At 44.6% G+C, this 18,796-nt stretch overlaps 1 protein-coding gene across 5 annotated transcripts in view; it reads right to left on the bottom strand.

Annotated features, from left to right (window-relative positions):
• The window catches only part of Gab1 (GRB2 associated binding protein 1), a 166,428-nt gene that overhangs the window by 51,797 nt on the left and 95,835 nt on the right, over positions 1–18,796 (bottom strand). For all 5 annotated transcript variants that reach the window (XM_045131151.1, XM_045131150.1, XM_045131152.1 and 2 more), the window contains exon 2: positions 6,555–6,849. In XM_045131151.1, the coding sequence (XP_044987086.1) occupies positions 6,555–6,849 (295 nt within the window). The remainder of the gene's footprint in view (positions 1–6,554; positions 6,850–18,796) is intronic.

Genomic DNA, 18,796 nt, shown 5'->3' with positions numbered 1-18,796 from the left:
TATGCAGAACTTGATACACCACTGTAGGCATCAAGTCAGCTATAACCAAGGTATCAGGAAGGCAAGATTTTGAAGCCCTTTGGCAGTTTTGCTACTGTGTACTCAAACCAAAATGACAGAATTAAAAAAAAAAAACAAAAAAAAAAAACACTTTTGGCTCCCTAATACTTCATAATGAGAAATTAATTCACCTTCTAGAGAAATATTCTACAAAAATCAACATCTACTTCAATATAGTCTATTAAGACATTTCTAACTGTAGTTACCTGGGTGACATGGTCAGGAAGAGTTTATGAAAAATTAAAATAACAGTATCTAAAATATGGCTCCAGGGCTGGAGGGATGGCTTAGCAGTTAAAGCATTGGCCTGCAAGGCCAAAGGACCCAGGCTCGATTCCCCAGAACTCATGTTAGCCGGATGCACAAGGGGGCGCACGTGTCTGGAGATTGTTTGCAGTGGCTGGAGGCCCTGGTGCGCCCATTCTCTCTCTCTCTTTCTCTCTCCCTCTTTCTCTGTCAAATACAATAAAACAAAATAAAATACTTTAAAAATATCTTATAAAATATAGCTCCAAGGATAAGTGTTGGCTATGCAAGCATGAGAACCCAAGTTCAGTCCCCCAGTGCCCATGTGAAGGCAGATGGATCCAAGCATGGATATCTGTAAACCCAGCATGACTCCAGAAGAAGGGAGGAGACAGGAGAATCTGCTGGAAGCTTGTGGGCTAGCTAGCCTGGTGAATGGAATGGTGCACATGAACCCTGCCTCAAACATGGTGGACTTGACCCCTGAAAGTTGTCCTCTGTCCACACACATGCACAGGAACCCATCCACATCACACACGTGCCCCCCCACATCCACATCACACACATGCCCCCCCACATCCACATCACACATGTGCCCCCCATCCATATCACACATACCCCCACATCCACATCTCACACACACACACACACACACACACACACACACACACATACACAAAGAAATAAAGAAAGAAAGAAAGAAAAGGAAAGAAAAACTATCTACAGTAAAAGTGCAGCTGCATTTAGATACAACTTATGAACTAACAAGGCCTATTCTAATGACCCGCTTAAGAGTGGCTCACGGCTACCCTGAGACTACAGAGTGAATTCCAGGTCAGCATGGGCTAGAGCGAGGCCCCACCTTGAAAAACCAAAATAAATAAATAAGCAAACAAATACTATTCTGGCTAAGAACCTCAAAGCCCACACGAGTCAAATTTGATTAAACACCCTACAAACTGTCATACAGTCTTCTACTGCTAGTGAATACTGGGAAGATAAAAACAAACGTGTTTCACTCACCCAGAATATATTCCTAGTCTTCTTTCTAAGGGCTTTTGGAGTCTTAATCCTGAAAACCATCAAAATCCCTTTATTATGCTGGTGACAGACTGGTTCTGACTTCTCAAAATCAATGAAATTGTCCATACCTTTATCAGCGCCAGTCACATTGCCATTTAAAACTACCCAGACTTGGGCTGGATTGGCTCAGTGGTTAAGGAGCTTGCCCACAAAGCCTAATGACCTGGGTTTGATTCCACAGGACCCACGTAAAGCCAGATGCACAGACTGGTGCATATATCTGGAGTTCATTTGCAGTGGCTAGAGGCCCTTGAGTGCCCATTCTCATTCTCTCTCTCTCTCTCTCTCTTTCTGTTGTCCCAGGCTGGCCTCAAACTCATAGTAATCCTCCAACCTCTGTCTACTTCCTGAGTGCTAGGATGCAAGGCATATGCTGCCATGCCCAGCTATGTGGAGTATTTCTTTTCTTTTCTTTTTTTCAAAGTAGGGTTACACTCTAGCGTTGACCTGGAATTCACTATGTAGTCTCAGGGTGGCCTCGAACTCAGACCCTCCTACCTCTGCTTCCCCAGTGCTGAGATGACAGGCGCGCGCCACCATGCCCAGAGGCGTGGGGTATTTCTTAATAAATCCTTTCCCACTCCGTGCTCAGTCCACGTCTGTGAGGTTCGCCGTTTCTCTCCAGAACGAGTCGCCTCATCTGTAAGTGCTCAAGGAATGGCCATGACCTACACGGGTGCTGGTGCACTCCAACCGTTCGATGGGCAGATGTGTGTCCATTTTCTAGAACAGATCATGCTCTCTTTCCAGAGCCAGCTGGCCTTTCATTCACCTCCCTGACAGTAAAGTCACCTATGATGGCTGAACACACCAGACTCCATACCTGAAAACCGGCAACTTTCATTATGGATCCAAGTATTAGAAAAATCTTATCCTTTGGGGGAGGGGTCTTCAATTGTACCCATTCCTGAATGGGCTTCCAATAATTAGGCACTCACATTCCTTGACAGAATACTGCACACTCTCTAGAGAGCATCTCATCTCTTTGCTAAACACACACACACACACACACACACACACACACACACACACACACCCCAGGAGGACTATGGAAAGGACAGAGATCTGGAGGATACCTTCAGTCTACACAGGGAACCCAGGGTGATAATTTCGAAATTAAAGACAGCAGGCAAAGGAACACCAGCAATAACAAATTTGTTATATCTAACCTAATGATCATCATTACTTACTAGGTGTTAAATGGCCATTAAAAAGGAAGCTATCAGGGCTGGAGAGATGGCTTAGCGGTTAAGCGCTTGCCTGTGATGCCTAAGGACCCCAGTTCGAGGCTCGATTCCCCAGGACCCAAGTTAGCCAGATGCACAAGGGGGCGCATGCATCTGGAGTTCGTTTGCAGTGGCTGGAGACCATTCTCTCTCTCATTCTATCTGCCTCTCTCTCTCTTTCTCTCTCTCACTCTCAAATAAATAAATAAAAATGAACAAGAAATTAAAAAAAAAAAAGGGAAGCTATCAGCCAGGCTGTGGTGGCACATGCCTTTAATCTCAGCACTCGGGAGGCAGAGGTTGGGGGATCACTGTGAGTTCAAGGCCACCCTGAGACTACAGCCTGGGCTAAGTGAGGGGGGAAGGGAGAGGGAGAGGGAGAGAGAGGAAGAGGAGGGGGAGGAGTGGGGGGAAGAGGAGGAGAAGAAGAGGAAAAACTATGTTGAGCTGGGGAGATGGCTCAGTGGATAAAATGCTTGTTGTAAAATCATTAAATACTGATGTGGTATTGGGCTGGAGAGATGGCTTAGCATTTAAGCACTTGCCTGTGAAGCCTAAGAACCCCGGTTCGAGGCTCGATTCCCCAGGACCCACGTTAGCCAGATGCACAAGGGGGCGCACATGTCTGGAGTTCATTTGCAGAGGCTGGAGGCCCTGGTGCGCCCACTCTCTCTCTCTCTCTCTCTCTCTCAAATAAATAAATAAAAATAAACAAAAAAAATATTGATGTGGTGTCATTAGCCTGTAGCCACAGAGCTGGAGAGGCAGAGACAGAATCCCTGAGTCCAATGGCTAGCTAGTTTATTTGAATCGGTAAGGACTGGGTTTCATAAGAAACCATGTTTCAAAAAATAATGTGGAGCTGGAGAGATGGCTTAGCAGTTAAGGTGCTTCCCTGCAAAGCCAAAGGACCCAGGTTCAATTCCCTAGGACCCACGTAAGCCAGATGCACAAGGTGGCACATGCATCTGGAGTCCATTTGCAGAGGCTAGAGGCCCTCACACACCAATTCTCTTTCTCTCTCTCACTTTTAAAAATATGGGCTGGAGAGATGGCTTAGCAGTTAAGACTCTTGCCCGCAAAGCAAAAGGACCCAGGTTCGATTCTCCAGGTCCCACTTAAGCGAGATGCACGTGTCTGCGGAGTTCGTTTGCAGTAGGCAGAGGCCCTGGCGTGCCCATTCCCATTCTCTCTCTCTCTCTCTCCGTCTCTCTGTCTCTAATAAATAAATAAATCTCAAAAAAATAAAGTGAGTCAGGCGTGGTGGTGCACGCCTTTAATCCCAGCACTCGGGAGATAGAGGTAGGAAGATGGCTGTGAGTTCGAGGCCACCCTTAGACTTTGTAGTGAGTTCCAGGCCAGCCGGGGCTAGAGTGAAACCCTACCTTGAAAAACCAAATAATAATAATAATAATGAAGTGGAGAGCATTTAATAAGACACCCAGTGTTAATGTCTGGCCTCCTCATGCACACACGTGATCCCACATACATACAAGCACAGATACTCACATGCACTCACACAAGAGAGCTCTCATTTGTGACATGAACTCAGACATCCTCTCCCGCCAAGCATAGACTGCAGACACAGGGAAGGAAAGGAGTCTAACTGAAGTTAGAAGTAAGACCCTCAGGGCCTACTTACTCTATGGACATATTCAGTCAGTTCAAGAACCTGAGCTGGGCGTGGTGGCGCACGCCTTTAATCCCAACACTCGGGAGGGATCGCCGTAAGTTCGAGGCCACCCTGAGACTACATACTGAATTCCAGGTCAGCCTGTGCCAGAGTGACACCCTACCTCGAAAAACAAACAACAACAACAACAAAAAAAACTGAAGGGCTGGAGAAATAGCTCAGTGGTTAAGGCGCTTGCCTGCAAAGTTGAAGGACCCAAGTTTAATTCCCCAGTACCCACGTAAAGCCAGATGCACAAGACAGCCTATGTGTCAGGAGTTTGTTTGCAGTGGCTAGAGGCCCTGGTGCACATTGTCTCTTCTTATCTGCCTCTATCTCACTCAAACAAATAAAATACATATTAAAAAAAAAAAAAAGAACATAACTGAAAGCTTAATTCCCCTTGTAAAACAAGTTCTTTCTTTCTTCTTTTTTTTTTTTTTAATTTATTTGTTTGAGAGCGACAGACACAGAGAGAAAGACAGATAGAGGGAGAGAGAGAGAATGGGCACGCCAGGGCCTCCAGCCTCTGCAAACGAACTCCAGACGCGTGCGCCCCCTTGTGCATCTGGCTAACGTGGGACCTGGGGAACCGAGCCTCGAACCGGGGTCCTTAGGCTTCATAGGCAAGCACTTAACCGCTAAGCCATCTCTCCAGCCCAGTTCTTTCTTTCTTTTTGTTTATAGACAGGGTCTCACTACAAACCCCTGAAGTCCCATTCATCCTATCTCTGCCCCTAGCATACTGGGCCTGTGACACCACGGTTTGAGGCTTGTCACCGCAAGATCTCTCAGTCACAAGCTCCTCCACCAGCCTCAGCCGGGCTGGACCACGCTGTCGTCTTCCACTGCTGTGCCCCACGCGCCCCAGGCCCCATTCCAGATCCTCTCACCAAGAAGCGTCTTCACCCTGCTGCACCAAAACTTCCCTGTGCTTTGTAGAGATGACTGCTGTCTTCAGTCCAGAATTTTGGTGTTGATTATTAATGGACCATTTTTCTGCCCCTCCAGCATTCTTAAATGTGGAGGTGGGGGGAGGTGCCAAATAAAGATGAAGTCTAGTGCCAGGCATGGTGGCACATGCCTATAATCCCAGCACTTGGGAGGCAGAGGTAGGAAGACTGCTGTGTTTGAGGCCACTCTGAGACTACACAGCGAATTCCAGTCAGCCTGGGCTACAGCGAGACCCTACCTTGAAAACCCCCCCCCCAAAAAAAAAAAAAAAGATGAAGTATAAAGATGATATATGTGGGCTGGAGAGATGGCTTAGCGGTTAAGCGCTTGCCTGTGAAGCCTAAGGACCCTGGTTCGAGGCTCGGTTCCCCAGGACCCACGTTAGCCAGATGCACAAGGGGGCGCACGCGTCTGGAGTTCGTTTGCAGAGGCTGGAAGCCCTGGCATGCCCATTCTCTCTCTTTCCCTCTATCTGTCTTTCTCTCTGTATCTGTCACTTTCAAATAAATAAATTAAAAAAAAGATATGATATATGTATGTATATATATATATATATATATAAACTATGTCACAATGAAACCCACTTCTTTGTATGCTAATTAAAAATTAAATCTTATAATTGTGTTCTCTTATCACATTCTTCCTCAGAATAATCATTTTAGACACTGCCCCTATGTTAAGTCTGCATATAAAACCTGTGGGAGGGCTGGAGAGATGGCTTAGCGGTTAAGCACTTGCCTGTGAAGCCTAAGGACCCCGGTTCGAGGCTCGGTTCCCCCAGGTCCCACGTTAGCCAGATGCACAAGGGGGCGCACGCGTCTGGAGTTCGTTTGCAGTGGCTGGAAGCCCTGGCGCGCCCATTCTCTCTCTCTCCCTCTATCTGTCTTTCTCTCTGTGTCTGTCACTCTCAAATAAAAAAAATAAAAAAAAAAACACCTGTGGGAGGGCTGGTGAGATGGCTTAGCAGTTAAGGCGTTTGCCTGTGAAGTCTAAGGACCCAGGTTCAATTCCCCAGTGCCCATGTAAGCCAGATGCAGAAGGGGAAGCATGCATCTGGACTTTGTTTGCAGTGGCTAAAGGCCCTGGCAGCCCACTCTCTCTGTCTCTCAAATAAATAAATAACTAAAATATATTTAAAAAGAAAAAAAATACAAAACTGTGGGAACTGCTATCTCCAAGTGTCAAGATCCTGTGACAAAGCAAAACACTGGGCGTGTCAGTGAAACCACAAATTCCGAGACATTTCTGCAAACGCGTGGACAATAATAACAATGGACCAACACGCAAGCTGGATGAGGACATGGGGAGCTCACCTTCTTCTGTGGGGTTAAACCCACAGATGTCACAGATACAACGGACCCACTTATTCATCTCTTCTTCACTGTCTGCCACCAAGTAGAAGATCCGGTCAATAGTGTTGATATCGAAGATGTAGCTGTTTTCAAACTCTTTCTTGTTAAACGTCAAGCCAGCATCGACTTGCTGACACAAGTTTAAGTCGATAATCCGGATGGGCTTCTTGGCGTGATCATTTTTGTAGTACTCCAAGACATCTGGATCTCCTGTCAATCGGCCACTGCGCAGCACAAACCATCTTCTTTTCCACGCCTAAGAACAAGAGAGAACTTTAGGAAGGTGCACACTCACGAAGCCTACTTGTTTGGGGGATGGTGGGGGCGGGGGTTTTGAGGCAGGGTCTCACTCTAGCTCAGGCTGACTTGGAATGTACTCTGTAGTCTCAGGGTGGCCTTGAACTCACGGTGATCCTCCTACTGCTGCCTCCCAAGTGCTAGGATTAAAGGTGTGTGCTACCATGCCCGGTATGAAGCCTATTTATAATTTTTTTTAATTTTTACTTATTTATTTGAGAGCAGTAGAGAGAGAAAGAGGCAGAGAGAGAGACAGAGAGAGAATGGGCACACCAGGGCTTCCAGCCACTGCAGACAAACTCCAGACGCGTGCGCCCCCTTGTGCATCTGGCTAACGTGGGTTCTGGGGAATCGAGCCTCGAACCGGGGTCCCTAGGCTTCACAGGCAAGCGCTTAACTGCTAAGCCATCTCTCCAGTCCCCTATTTATAAATTTTTAACAGCAAAGGTTACTGATGCTGTATATTAACTTAGTGATTTTTTTTTAGTATTCTCTATCAATTCTCCTATGACACAATATCAAATCAATAAAACAATGGCTAATTATTAAAAAAAAAAAGTAATGGTGCCAAATGGACGGTGCTGGGAAAGATAAGTATGTGCACTTAAAGAAGGCTGGACGTTATGCTACGTGAAACATGCCAGTCACAAGACAATGTGAGATACCCTTATCTGAGGGACCGGAAGTAATGAGAGCCACAGAGACAGAGGAGAGTGGATGCAGGAGGTGAGAAGGAGAAGGGGAGTCACTGTTTCACAGGTAGTGTGTCCTTGGGAAAGAGGAGAAAGTTCTAGAGGTAGATGGTGGTTATGGTGTATAACAACACTAAATTGGGTTAAAATTAGTTAACATGGCAAATTGCATGCTATTTTACTGGCATTAAAAAAAAAAAAGCATTGGTTTTTGGGCTGGAGAGATGGCTTAGCGTTAAGGTGCTTGCTTACAAAGCCTAAGGAACCAGGTTCGATTCGCCAGGTCCCATGTAAGCCAGATCCACATGGTGGTGCATGCGTCTGGAGTTCATCTGCAGTGGCTAGAGGCCCTGGTACATCCATTCTCACTTTCCCTCCCACTCTTTGCCTCTGTCTCTAATCATATATATATATATATATATATATATACATACATACATACATACATACACACACATACATACATACACACACACATATACATATATATATATATACATATATATACATATATAGATATAGATACATATAAAAGCATTGGTTTTTATGACTTAAGACCATGCCATAAAGAATACATATACAGACACTTCTTCATAAGACTCCTATATAATTTCCTTTTTCCTTAGATGTAAGACAAGGACTGGGAAAGGGAAAGCAGACTTAGATGTTTTTCTGGCTTCTTGCCTGTGAAGCTAGCAATGGTCTGTCTTTCTTAGGACTGGTCTGTCACTCAAAACTAGAGATCTATATTCTTGAAGAGTCTTTTTTCTCTTCCTAGAAACTGTATCTGTACTGTACTTACTCCCTCCCTCCACAAGTTCAATGCCACGTGTACGGAAGGCTGCCATCCTTTCACCATCACCTCTAAGGTCTAGAACCAAATCACTTAAGTGTCTTCATCATGCTATGATCCCAACATGTGTCTACAATCCAAACCAAGCTCTGAGGTTTATCCTCGAGAGCAGCCAGATTTTAAGAAAGGCCTCTTGTAGGAAGTCTTAGCCTTCTTCAAAGAAACAATCTATACTCCAGACTGGACATCGGAGGCAAGGTCACCCAAAGAGGACACTTCCGGACCTGGAAGCTCCACTGTTCAGTTCACCTGGAGATCATGACCAAGCTCCAGTAATAACGTCTCAATCCCTTAGTTTTAGAATATTATAAGCGGAAATAATGTACTTCCTTTCCAGTATTAAGAGGGGCTAATAAAATTTTTTTTTAAAACATGAAAATACCTTAGAATATGTAGCAATGCTGAAGGCACCTGCAGAAATAGTGCTAACTGGGCAAGTATTCCTTTACTAAAACCTGAGGGCAATCCTTTAATAACACACTTACTAGAAAAATCACAAAAACCTAAAACTATTGCATAGCTCTTTAATATCAGTATTATACATTAACTTCTCTGTGTGACCTCAGCTCAAAGGAAAGAGTAAAGAATTGAAGTTCTGCAGACAGTTCTCCAAAGCAGCAAGAGAAATAACCAACAAATGTTTTTTAAAATGGTTAACATCCTTAGCCATCAGGAAAATGCAAATTAAAAGAACTTTGAGATTCCATGTCACTCAGACAGAAAGGCTGCCATGAGAAAACAGAAGACAGCGAATGTTGGTGAGGTTGTGGAGAAAGACACGTTCCTATTCTCTGTTGGTGGGAATATAAATTGGTACAGCCGCTATGGAAATCAGTGTGGAGGTTTCTCAAAGGCTAAAACTTGCAAGGAAAAAAAACAGCTAAAAACTGAGTTGAAAACTGGCTCAGCAGTGGTTAAAGGCACTTGCTTTTAAAAAAATTTTTTTTTTGTTCATTTTTATTTATTGAGAGTGACAGAGAGAGAGAGAGGGAGAGAGAGGGAAAGAGGTAGATAGGTAGAGAGAGAGAATGGGCACGCCAGGGCTTCTAGCCACTGCAGACGTACTCCAGACGCATGCGCTCCCTTGTGCATCTGGTTAACGTGGGTCCTGGGGAATCGAGCCTCGAACTGGGGTCCTTAGGCTTCACAGGCAAGCGCTTAACCACTAAGCCATCTCTCCAGCCCCCCAAAATTGTTTTATTTATTTGCAAGCAAATAGAAACAGAAGAGATAAAGAGAGAGAACATGCACAGACGAATTTCAGATGCATGTAGACTATGTGCATCTGGTTTTATGTGGGTACTGGGGAACAGAACCTGGGTCATTAGGCCAGGCAAACGCCTTAACCACTGAGCCATCTCTCCAGCTCCCCCCAATCCATTCCTTTAATAGATATTTAACACAAAGTAAACAAGAATCATCTCTTAGTAAAATGGGACCCTTTCTGGGTGTGGTGTCACACAACTCAACAGGATGAGAGGAGGGCACTGAGTGTGAGGCCACAGAGGCCACACGGCAAGAGCCACTCCCGCTCCACGCACCAAACAAACACGAGGCCTGTGCAGACACTAAGCTGGACCCAGCCACGGAGAAGAAAACACAATACGATGTTACTCATCCAAGGCCATCCAGGGATCCTCTTTGCTTAGGATTCCTCTAGATAGAGATTTAAATACTGAACTGACTTTTTAAAATTTTAATGTCTTGCAAGAAAATCTTTCTAAAATGCATAATTCATAATACATAATTCATCGAACGTAATTCATCCACTCCCCGGTGGGTTGAGCTGAGCAGCGTGGGCATCGGCTTCTAGACGACATGCCAGGGAGGCTCTCAGAGGCCGCAGGGCTGTGAGGCCACCTGCGCCACACTAAACACACCCACTGCTGGGTTTGCAGTCTGCCTACAACCTTCCCGTGTGGTTTTCTGTCCCTTCTCCCTTACATCTTATCACACTGTCCCTTAAGGACCTTGCCCATGCTCTTTTCTTCTTCTTCTTTATTTATTTATTAGAGAGAGAGAGAGAATGGGTGCACCAGGGCCTCCAGACACTGCAAACGAACTCCAGACGCATGCACCACCTAGCTTACGTGGGACCTGGAGAATCGAACCTGGGTCCTTAGGCTTCGCAGACAAGCACCTTAACCGCTAAGCCATCTCTCCAGCCCTCCAAACATTTTAATTATCTATTTGAGACACAGAGAGGGAGAGAGAGAGAATGAGTGTACCAGGGCCTCCAGCCACTGCTAACGAACTCCAGATGCATGCACTACCTGGCTTACGTGGGACCTGGAGAATTGAACCTGGGTCCTTAGGCCTTGCAGGCATACACCTTAACCACAAAGCCATCTCTCCAGCTCTGCCCATGCTCTTTTCAAAGTCTATTATGCTCTTTCTCCTCAGTTTTTGCCAACCTTCAGACCAGCCTTCCTTTCCCTGGCCACCCTCAACCCAATGGCTTCTAATCTAAAATGTGGTATAATCTTATAGAGAGCCTATTACCAGACTATGTTGTGACTTGTATACAATATAATTAAAATTCTTCAATGGGAAGACTTACTGCATCTATTATTTAGTTATTTGCACATGTGTGTATGTGTGTATGTGGGGGGCACACCAGGGCTTCTTGCTGCTGTTAAATGAACACCAGACGCATGTGACACTTTTTGCATCTGGCTTTATGGGGCTATTAAGGAACTGAACCCAGATCATCAGGCTTTGCAAGCAAATGCCTTAATTGCTGAGCCACATTCCCAACCCTGAATTTTAATTGATATGTATTTGTTGAGCACCACCTTACTCAGACTGAAAAGCCCAAAAAGACGGTGACCATGTGCATGCAATTTGCCACGGCATGCCCAGGGCACAGCACAGTGCCAAGTCCGTAGAAACATCTGTACACTAAGTGAACAATTTCTCTAAGAGAATAAAGTTATTTGTGAGAACTTCCACTTCTTTCTATGGGGCACAGTAACTGAAAGCAGTGTTTCTGAAACCACTTCCACTTGAGAAAATGAGCTTTAAAACTAGATATCTGGGCCAGAGAGATGGCTTAGCAGTAAAGGTGTTTGCCTATGAAATCTAAGGACCCAGGTTTGATTCCCCAGTACCCATGTAAGCCTGATGCACAAGGTGGTGCATGCATTTGGAGTTCATCTGCAATTGCTAGATGTCCTGGTCTGCCATTCTCTCTCTGTCTCAAATAAATAAAAAAAATATTAAAAATAAAAATATAAAACAAAAAACTAGACATCCACATAAAAAACAAACCTAAGACAACTGTTCCAACCACATGCATGAACACCTTGGGAAAGGCACAAAGCCAGGAAGAAATGGAATGAACGTTTGTTTTTGTTGTTGTTTTTATAATATTTTATTTTAAGCTGAGAGAGAGGCAGGCTCTGGGCACAGCAGAGCCTCTAGCCTCTGCAAACAACTTCCATCTAGATAAATCTGGCTTTATGTGGATACTGGGGAATTGAACCCAGGTTGTTAGGCTTTGCAGGCAAGTGCCTTAATGGCTGAGCCATCTCTCTAGCCCTTTAAGAGTCATTTAGTGTGGTTGGTTCATTCATTCCTTTGATTACTGCTTGACATCATATTTCTAAAATCCAGAAACATCCTTAGAAACTAAGATAGCCAAAGAAATGTGTGGCAATGAATTCAGGTGCCCTCAGTAGATTGGCTACAAATGACGGAGGGTAAGCAGACAACATACAAGACGTGAACTCTTATCTTGGGCAGGAAATGACAGCATTAAAACACAGAATTGAGCCAAGCAGCACCTGCCACTTATTTATTTATTTTTAACATGGTCCAAATGTGAATGTTTGTCTCAGTCACAAAATGAGTCACTCTCACTGAATCTGGCACCAATGAAACTGGAAAACAAAGGCAATTACATAAACTCACACTTTAATACGGCAGATACAAAGGTTCTCTGGATTATGGTACAAAGCACAATTTAGCCACAGAATAAAGCTCGATGCTTGACAAGAGATCTGACATCAGCACCCTTGGCAATCGCAGCACAAAAGCTTCTCTGTGTTTTGTCAGAGGACAAAACGGGTCTGCATAAATCAGTCTTTGTTATCTGAAAATATCTGGGATTCTTAAAGTTTGTCCTATTTTTATCCCTGCTGCCTTGGTAGCCCAGAGAAAACTGTACACTGCCCCAGCCAGGCCTGCTGAGCAGTAACGGATAAAAGGGGCAAGTTTTCTAGAAACCTTCAAAACCAAATACTCAGAGAGCAATCTGAAAGAAATCACATTTTAACTATTGGACTTCCCCAACGAGCGGGTAATGGAAATGGAATCCACAAGAAGTGCGCATTGCTGACAGCCTGCAGCTCACGCTACTGTCATTTACCGCATGCAACAGTCACTCGGGTTTCAAGCTGAGTAAATGAGGTAATGAGTTCCTCCTCAGAAAGTCCGCGTTGTTTTTGTGTATGTGTGTGTTGTCTATGCACGCATGCGTGTCCGTGTGTGTAGCAAGCACCCGCATGTGCATGCATGTGGAGAGAGGCCACAGGTCGATGCTGAATGTCTTCCTCAATGGCTCTCCCCTTTATTTACTGAGCCAGGATCCCTCGCTCGAACCCAGAGCTCACCCGTTCAGCGTGCATACGATTGCTGGGGATCCGATCCCAGGTCCTCTCACTCGCACCAGCAAGCACGTTACTCACTGGGTCATTTCCCCAGCTCTGGAAGTCTGCATTTTAAGGAAACTGAAAAGTAATATGGGGCTGGGGAGATACTCTGTGGGTAGAGGGCTTGACCCCTAGAACCACATACACTGGGTGTGGTGTCGACACACCTGTAACCCTAGCACTCTCGAGGTGGAGGCAGAAGGACTGGAAGTTCAGGGTCATCTTCAGCTACACAGTGAGATCAAGGCCAGCCTGAGCTACCGGAGAACGTATCTCAAAGCAGACAAAGAAACCAACCTAACAAACAAACTGAAAGCACCACATTCTAATATCAATTCCCTTGACTCACTGGCTGTCTGCTTCCTGTAGGACAAAGCCCAAACTCTCTGGCTAAGCAGTCCCTCACCTGTCCAGCCTCCAACCCTGCCTCAAAGGCTTGCAGTCTCCCCACGCCTCAAAGTAAGTCCTGCAGCACCCCTGTACCCTGCAGGGTCTTCCCTCTGACCCTGTATTCCGTCCCTGGGCTGGCTCAGAGCCTCCGTTCCCACCTCCTTCCAAGTCATGTGTCTGGTACCCCTATATCTAGAGGATTTAAAGGCTGGAGTAATGTCTTTTTACTTTTCATCGACTGGGCGCAAGGGGTGTTCCGTGACACCTTCGGAAAATGAACAAAAAAAAAAAGACATGGACTTTCTCATGCTACCTATGCATTATGGGGAGAATCACAAGACTGTCATGTGTCTGACCCTTTCAAGAACTGTAGGCAAGTACAGAAGTGTATAAACACTAACCTATTTTTCAAGCTCTGTGCACAGGAACAGTATTTCTGAACTTTGAAAGAACCATTCTTCTTTTTGTTTTTTTTCAAGGTAGGGTCTCACTCTGGTCCAGGCTGACCTGGAATTAACTATGGAGTCTCAGGGTGGCCTCGAACTCACTGTGATCCTCCTACCTCTGCCTCCCGAGTGCTGGGATTAAAGGCATAAATGGTAAAAACCATTCTTAAGCCTTCTACATGGAGGTAAACTGGATATGCTAAACTGAAAAGGGCTGTCACACTGTAGTTCAGACTTAAACTAGACTTCTCTCACACCAGGTAAGAGCACAGGCACATTGCAAGTAAGTGCAGACGGGGACCTGTCGTTTAGTGGGAAGGAAAAGATTCCCATCTGGATTAGCCCCACACCATCCCTTGCTATGAGGAATATACCTAATTAGCATACATGGTGAACAGGTTCAGTCTTGGAGAGATGGCTTAGTGATTAAGGCCCTTGCCTGAGAAGACTAAGGACCCAAGTTCAATTGCCCAGTGCCCACAGAAACCAGGTGTACCAGGTGATGCATGTGTCTGGAGCTTGCTGCAGGAGACCCTGGTGCACCCATTCTGTCTACATCTCTTTCAAAGATGGAGGGGGTAGGAGGGAGGGAAGGAGGAAGGATTAAAACAATGTCAGCACCACACACCTGTTTGCTGAGTTCTCTGTGGTACAGGTGACGGGGGGCGGGGGGGGCAGCTCCGCTGGCATGCTTGCTACACGCCCCATCCCCTTCCCTGTATCTTTCCCGAAGGAGCTAACTACTGAGCATACAGCAAATACAACATGGCCAGGCAGAAGAGCAGGCCAGGACTACTGACCACATGCTAGAAATAGCCAAAGAACTTCATTCAAAAAAGAACAACAAGGTGACTTAGCGGTTAAGGTGCTTGCTTGAGAAATCTAAGGATCCAGGTTCGATTCTCCAGGTCCCACAATGTGGCACATGCATCTAGAGTACGTTTGCAGTGGCTAGAGGCCCTGGTGCACCCATTCTCACTGTCTGCCTCAAATAAATAAATAAATAAATAAATAAATAAATACATAAATAAATAAATTAATTAATTAATTAATAATAAATCTGGGGAAAAAAAAAGAGGGGCTGAAGAGATGGCTCGGTGCTTGCCTGTAAGCATGAAGACCAGAGTTTGGATTTCCAGCACCCACGTAAGTCATGGTGGGCGGGGTGAACTGGGTACCCACATGAGTTGATTCGTTCAACCAAGACCCTGCCTCAGCACATAAAGTGATTGAGGAAGACACTCCATATCAACCTCTGGCCTCCATATGCACACACGTCCATACATGCAGACATACATACAGACACACACACACACACACGCATGCATGTGCCATGTAGACACACATATCACAAATAAGCACATGTGCAAAAAATTTTAGAAAGTAAAAACAAGAAATAAAAGCGATGACTCCCCTCTGACCAGCTATGTGATATTGGGGCCCAAGCATCTGTATGTGTGTGCATGCACATGTGTGTACGGTTGTCATTCTTTAAATGTTCAGCAGTTGATTTCAATGTGCCACCAAGATTGCTAGCCACAGGTCCAATCAATAGAACGTTGCTTCTCTTTAAAACAGAATTGAGATCTGGATGGCTCAGTGGCTAAAGGCTTCAAATAAACTAAAAATAGGGCTGGAGAGATGGCTTAGCGGTCAAGCGCTTGCCTGTGAAGCCTAAGGACCCCGGTTCGAGGCTCAATTCCCCAGGACCCACTTTAGCCAGATGCACAAGGGGGCCCTGGTGTGCCCATTCTCCCTCTCTCTCTCTCTCTCTCTCTCTCTCTCTCTCTCTCTCTCTCTCTGCCTCTTTCTCTCTCTGTCACTCTCAAATAAATAAATAAAACAAAAAAATTAAAAAAAAACTAAAAATAAAAAAGAGGGCTGGAGAGATTGCTCAGTGGTTAGAGGTGCTTGTTTGCAAACCCTGATAGCCTCCGTTCAATATCCCCAGTACCCAAGCAAAGCCAGGTGCACAAAGTGGCACATGCATCTGGAGTTGGTTTGCAGTGGCAGGAAGCCCTGGTGTACCCATACTCATTCTCTGTCTATCTCCCCTCTCTCTGTATTAAATAAATAAATGAATAAATAATTTTTTTTGTCTTTTTGGTTTTTCGAGGTACGGTCTCACTCTAGCCCAGGCTGACCTGAAGTTCACTATGGAGTCTCAGGGTGATCTCGAACTCTTGGCAATCCTCCCTACCTCTGCCTCCCGAGTGCTGGGATTAATGGCATATGCCACCACACCTGGCTTGAATAAATTTTTACAAGATAGGTTTTAGTCTAAATTTCACTGTCTGGGTAGTGGATAAAATAAGGGACACCTGTAAAATTAATCTCTGTAAGACACTTAAAATGAAATTATCAGGCTGGAGAGATGGTTTAGCGGTTAAGCGCTTGTCTGTGAAGCCTAAGGACCCCGGTTCGAGGCTCGATTCCCCAGGACCCACATTAGCCAGATGCACAAGGGGGCACACTCATTTGGAGTTCATTTGCAGTGGCTGGAGGCCCTGATGCACCCATTCTCTCTCTCTCTCTCTCTCTGCCTCTTTCTCTCTCTGTCACTCTCAAATAAATAAATAAGAATGAACAAAAAAATTTAAAAAAATCATCTGTCTGCCTATCTGTCTGAAAATGCTCACAAGATAAGTGTTAAATGAAAGAAAAACCAACCAAACAAACAACAGCAACAAAAAAAGTTGCATGACTCACGCTTGTAAACCCAGGACTACAGAATTGAGAAGGCTAAGGTAGGATTGCAAATCTGGACTACTTGGTGAATTCAAGGTCAGCCTGGTATACAAGTAAAAACCTTCCTTAAAACAAGTAATAAGGGCCGGGCGTGGTGGCGCACGCCTTTAATCCCAGCACTCGGAAGGCAGAAGTAGGAGGATTGCTGTGAGTTTGAGGCCAGGTCAGGCTGATCTGGAGCAAGGAAAACAAAAAACAAACAACAAAAAAAAAAGTAATGACAAACAATAAAAGCAAAGGCTGGGGAGATGGCTCCTCTATGGGTCAAGTGCTTAGCATGTGAGTTAAGATCCCAAGAATCCATGTAAATGCTGGGTGAGGTGAGTTCTACCCATCACCCCAGCCCTGGGGCTTGCTGGTCAGCTACCCTAGCTGAATCAGGAAGTCCTGGGTTCAGCAGGAAACCCCATCTCCCACAAATAAGACAGAGGGCAACCGAGGAAGACATCTAATGTCAGCTTCTGGCCTCTACATGTGTATTTGCATACACACATACGCATTCCACACATGCACATGAGCATGCGTGTGCAAGTGCAAACACACACACATACCCCACCAGAAAAACAAATTGTGGCAAATAAGGTATAGCTTGATTTGTCTGAAATAATTGTCTGTCTGAACACATGTGACAATGTTTAGAGACCAGATCTCAAAAGATGCACACTGAATTGCCTGCTGTGATAATTCTAGGTCTTTAACAAGGACAGCTGGGTCTAAGTGGCATGTTTTCATTTCATAGACTTATTTTTGTTTTATATACTTCAGTATAACCTTATTTAAGCAGCTTCCACTTACTGCTTTTACATTCAAAAGATCTGTTCTAAAAGTTTAGGTCTAAAAATGTTCCCAAAAGGAAAAAACTCAAATAATTTTTTAAATCAAAGAATGATGTGTATTAAAAAAAAAAACCCAGAAATGTTTATTCATGTATGGAAATATGTGCTTAGTACTCTGCAATTAGTAAATGCATTTAACCTTTCTTTAAATATAGAATTCCAGGATACACCTGGAAGGAATGCTAGCCAGGAAATAGCTCAGACAAATAATATAGCTAACTTGGATTTAAAGACTGGAATCTAGAGGGTTAAAAACCAAACAGAAAAGGTAAGAATACTTGAAACAGAGAACCACAAGTCTTCCCTTTTCTTAAAGTTCAGTGGTTCTAATATTCAGTGTTTTCATTTGCTATAAAACCAAGTCAATGATGGTTAAACATTCAGATATGTAAATAACAAACATGAGCACTTACAGACTTGCTCTCTCTCTCTCTCTCTCTCTCTCTCTCTCTCTCTCTCTCAGACTACTAAACTTACATAACGATGCTAAAGGAAAACAAACTGCCCATGAAGTAGGGACCCATGAAAAGCATGTGCTCTAAAATACTCTACTTGTTTTCCAGGAAGCACTATCTTTTCTCCTGGAGCAAAATAAGGAAAAAACAGGCCCCGTGGAAGTTTCCACTTCACTGGCTCTATCACTGTGATCATCTGTTCCAAACACACACAAGCCTAAAATTTCCTGTTTTCAAACTATTGTCACCATTTTCTAGCCTTGTGCTATCAGGGCTAACTTTAGCTTCGTAATATAAACAAAGGAGCACACTGGAAAAGACGCAGACCAAGCCCTGCCTCAACCCAGGATCCCCACTGCTCCGTGAACTTTTTAAATAACTGAGTTCACCTCCATGGGCGGGATGAAACAAAATTAGCTGGAAATGAAACAATTTCAAAACAAGAGTGTCTTCACTTTTTTCCTCTAACAGAAAACTAAACCAAACCAAATCTAACTCAAACAGTAGCTGAGGGAAACTAAGGGGAGTTGTGTATATGCTAATGACCCCTCCCTGAAAGCCTGAGTCTAAGTTCTACTAAACAGACCAGAGAAAGCAAAACTCCTTAGTATTTACTATACACAAAGCAGTTCTTTTTTTAAAAAAAAAAATTATTTATTTATTTGAGACAGAGGAAGATAGAGAGAAAATGGGGGCACCAGGGCCTCAAGCCACTGCAAAAGACCTCTAGAAGCATGTGCCACCTTGCGCATGTGGCTCATGTGGGCACTGGGTCCTTCATTAGGCACTGCAGGCAAATGCCTTAACCGCTCAACCATCTCTCCAGCCTACAAA

This window comes from Jaculus jaculus, chromosome 12 (assembly GCF_020740685.1).
Source record: "Jaculus jaculus isolate mJacJac1 chromosome 12, mJacJac1.mat.Y.cur, whole genome shotgun sequence".
NCBI classification, from domain to species: Eukaryota; Metazoa; Chordata; class Mammalia; order Rodentia; family Dipodidae; genus Jaculus; species Jaculus jaculus.
Note: the sequence above shows the minus strand (reverse complement) of the source record. Positions and strands in the feature narration are given on the sequence as shown.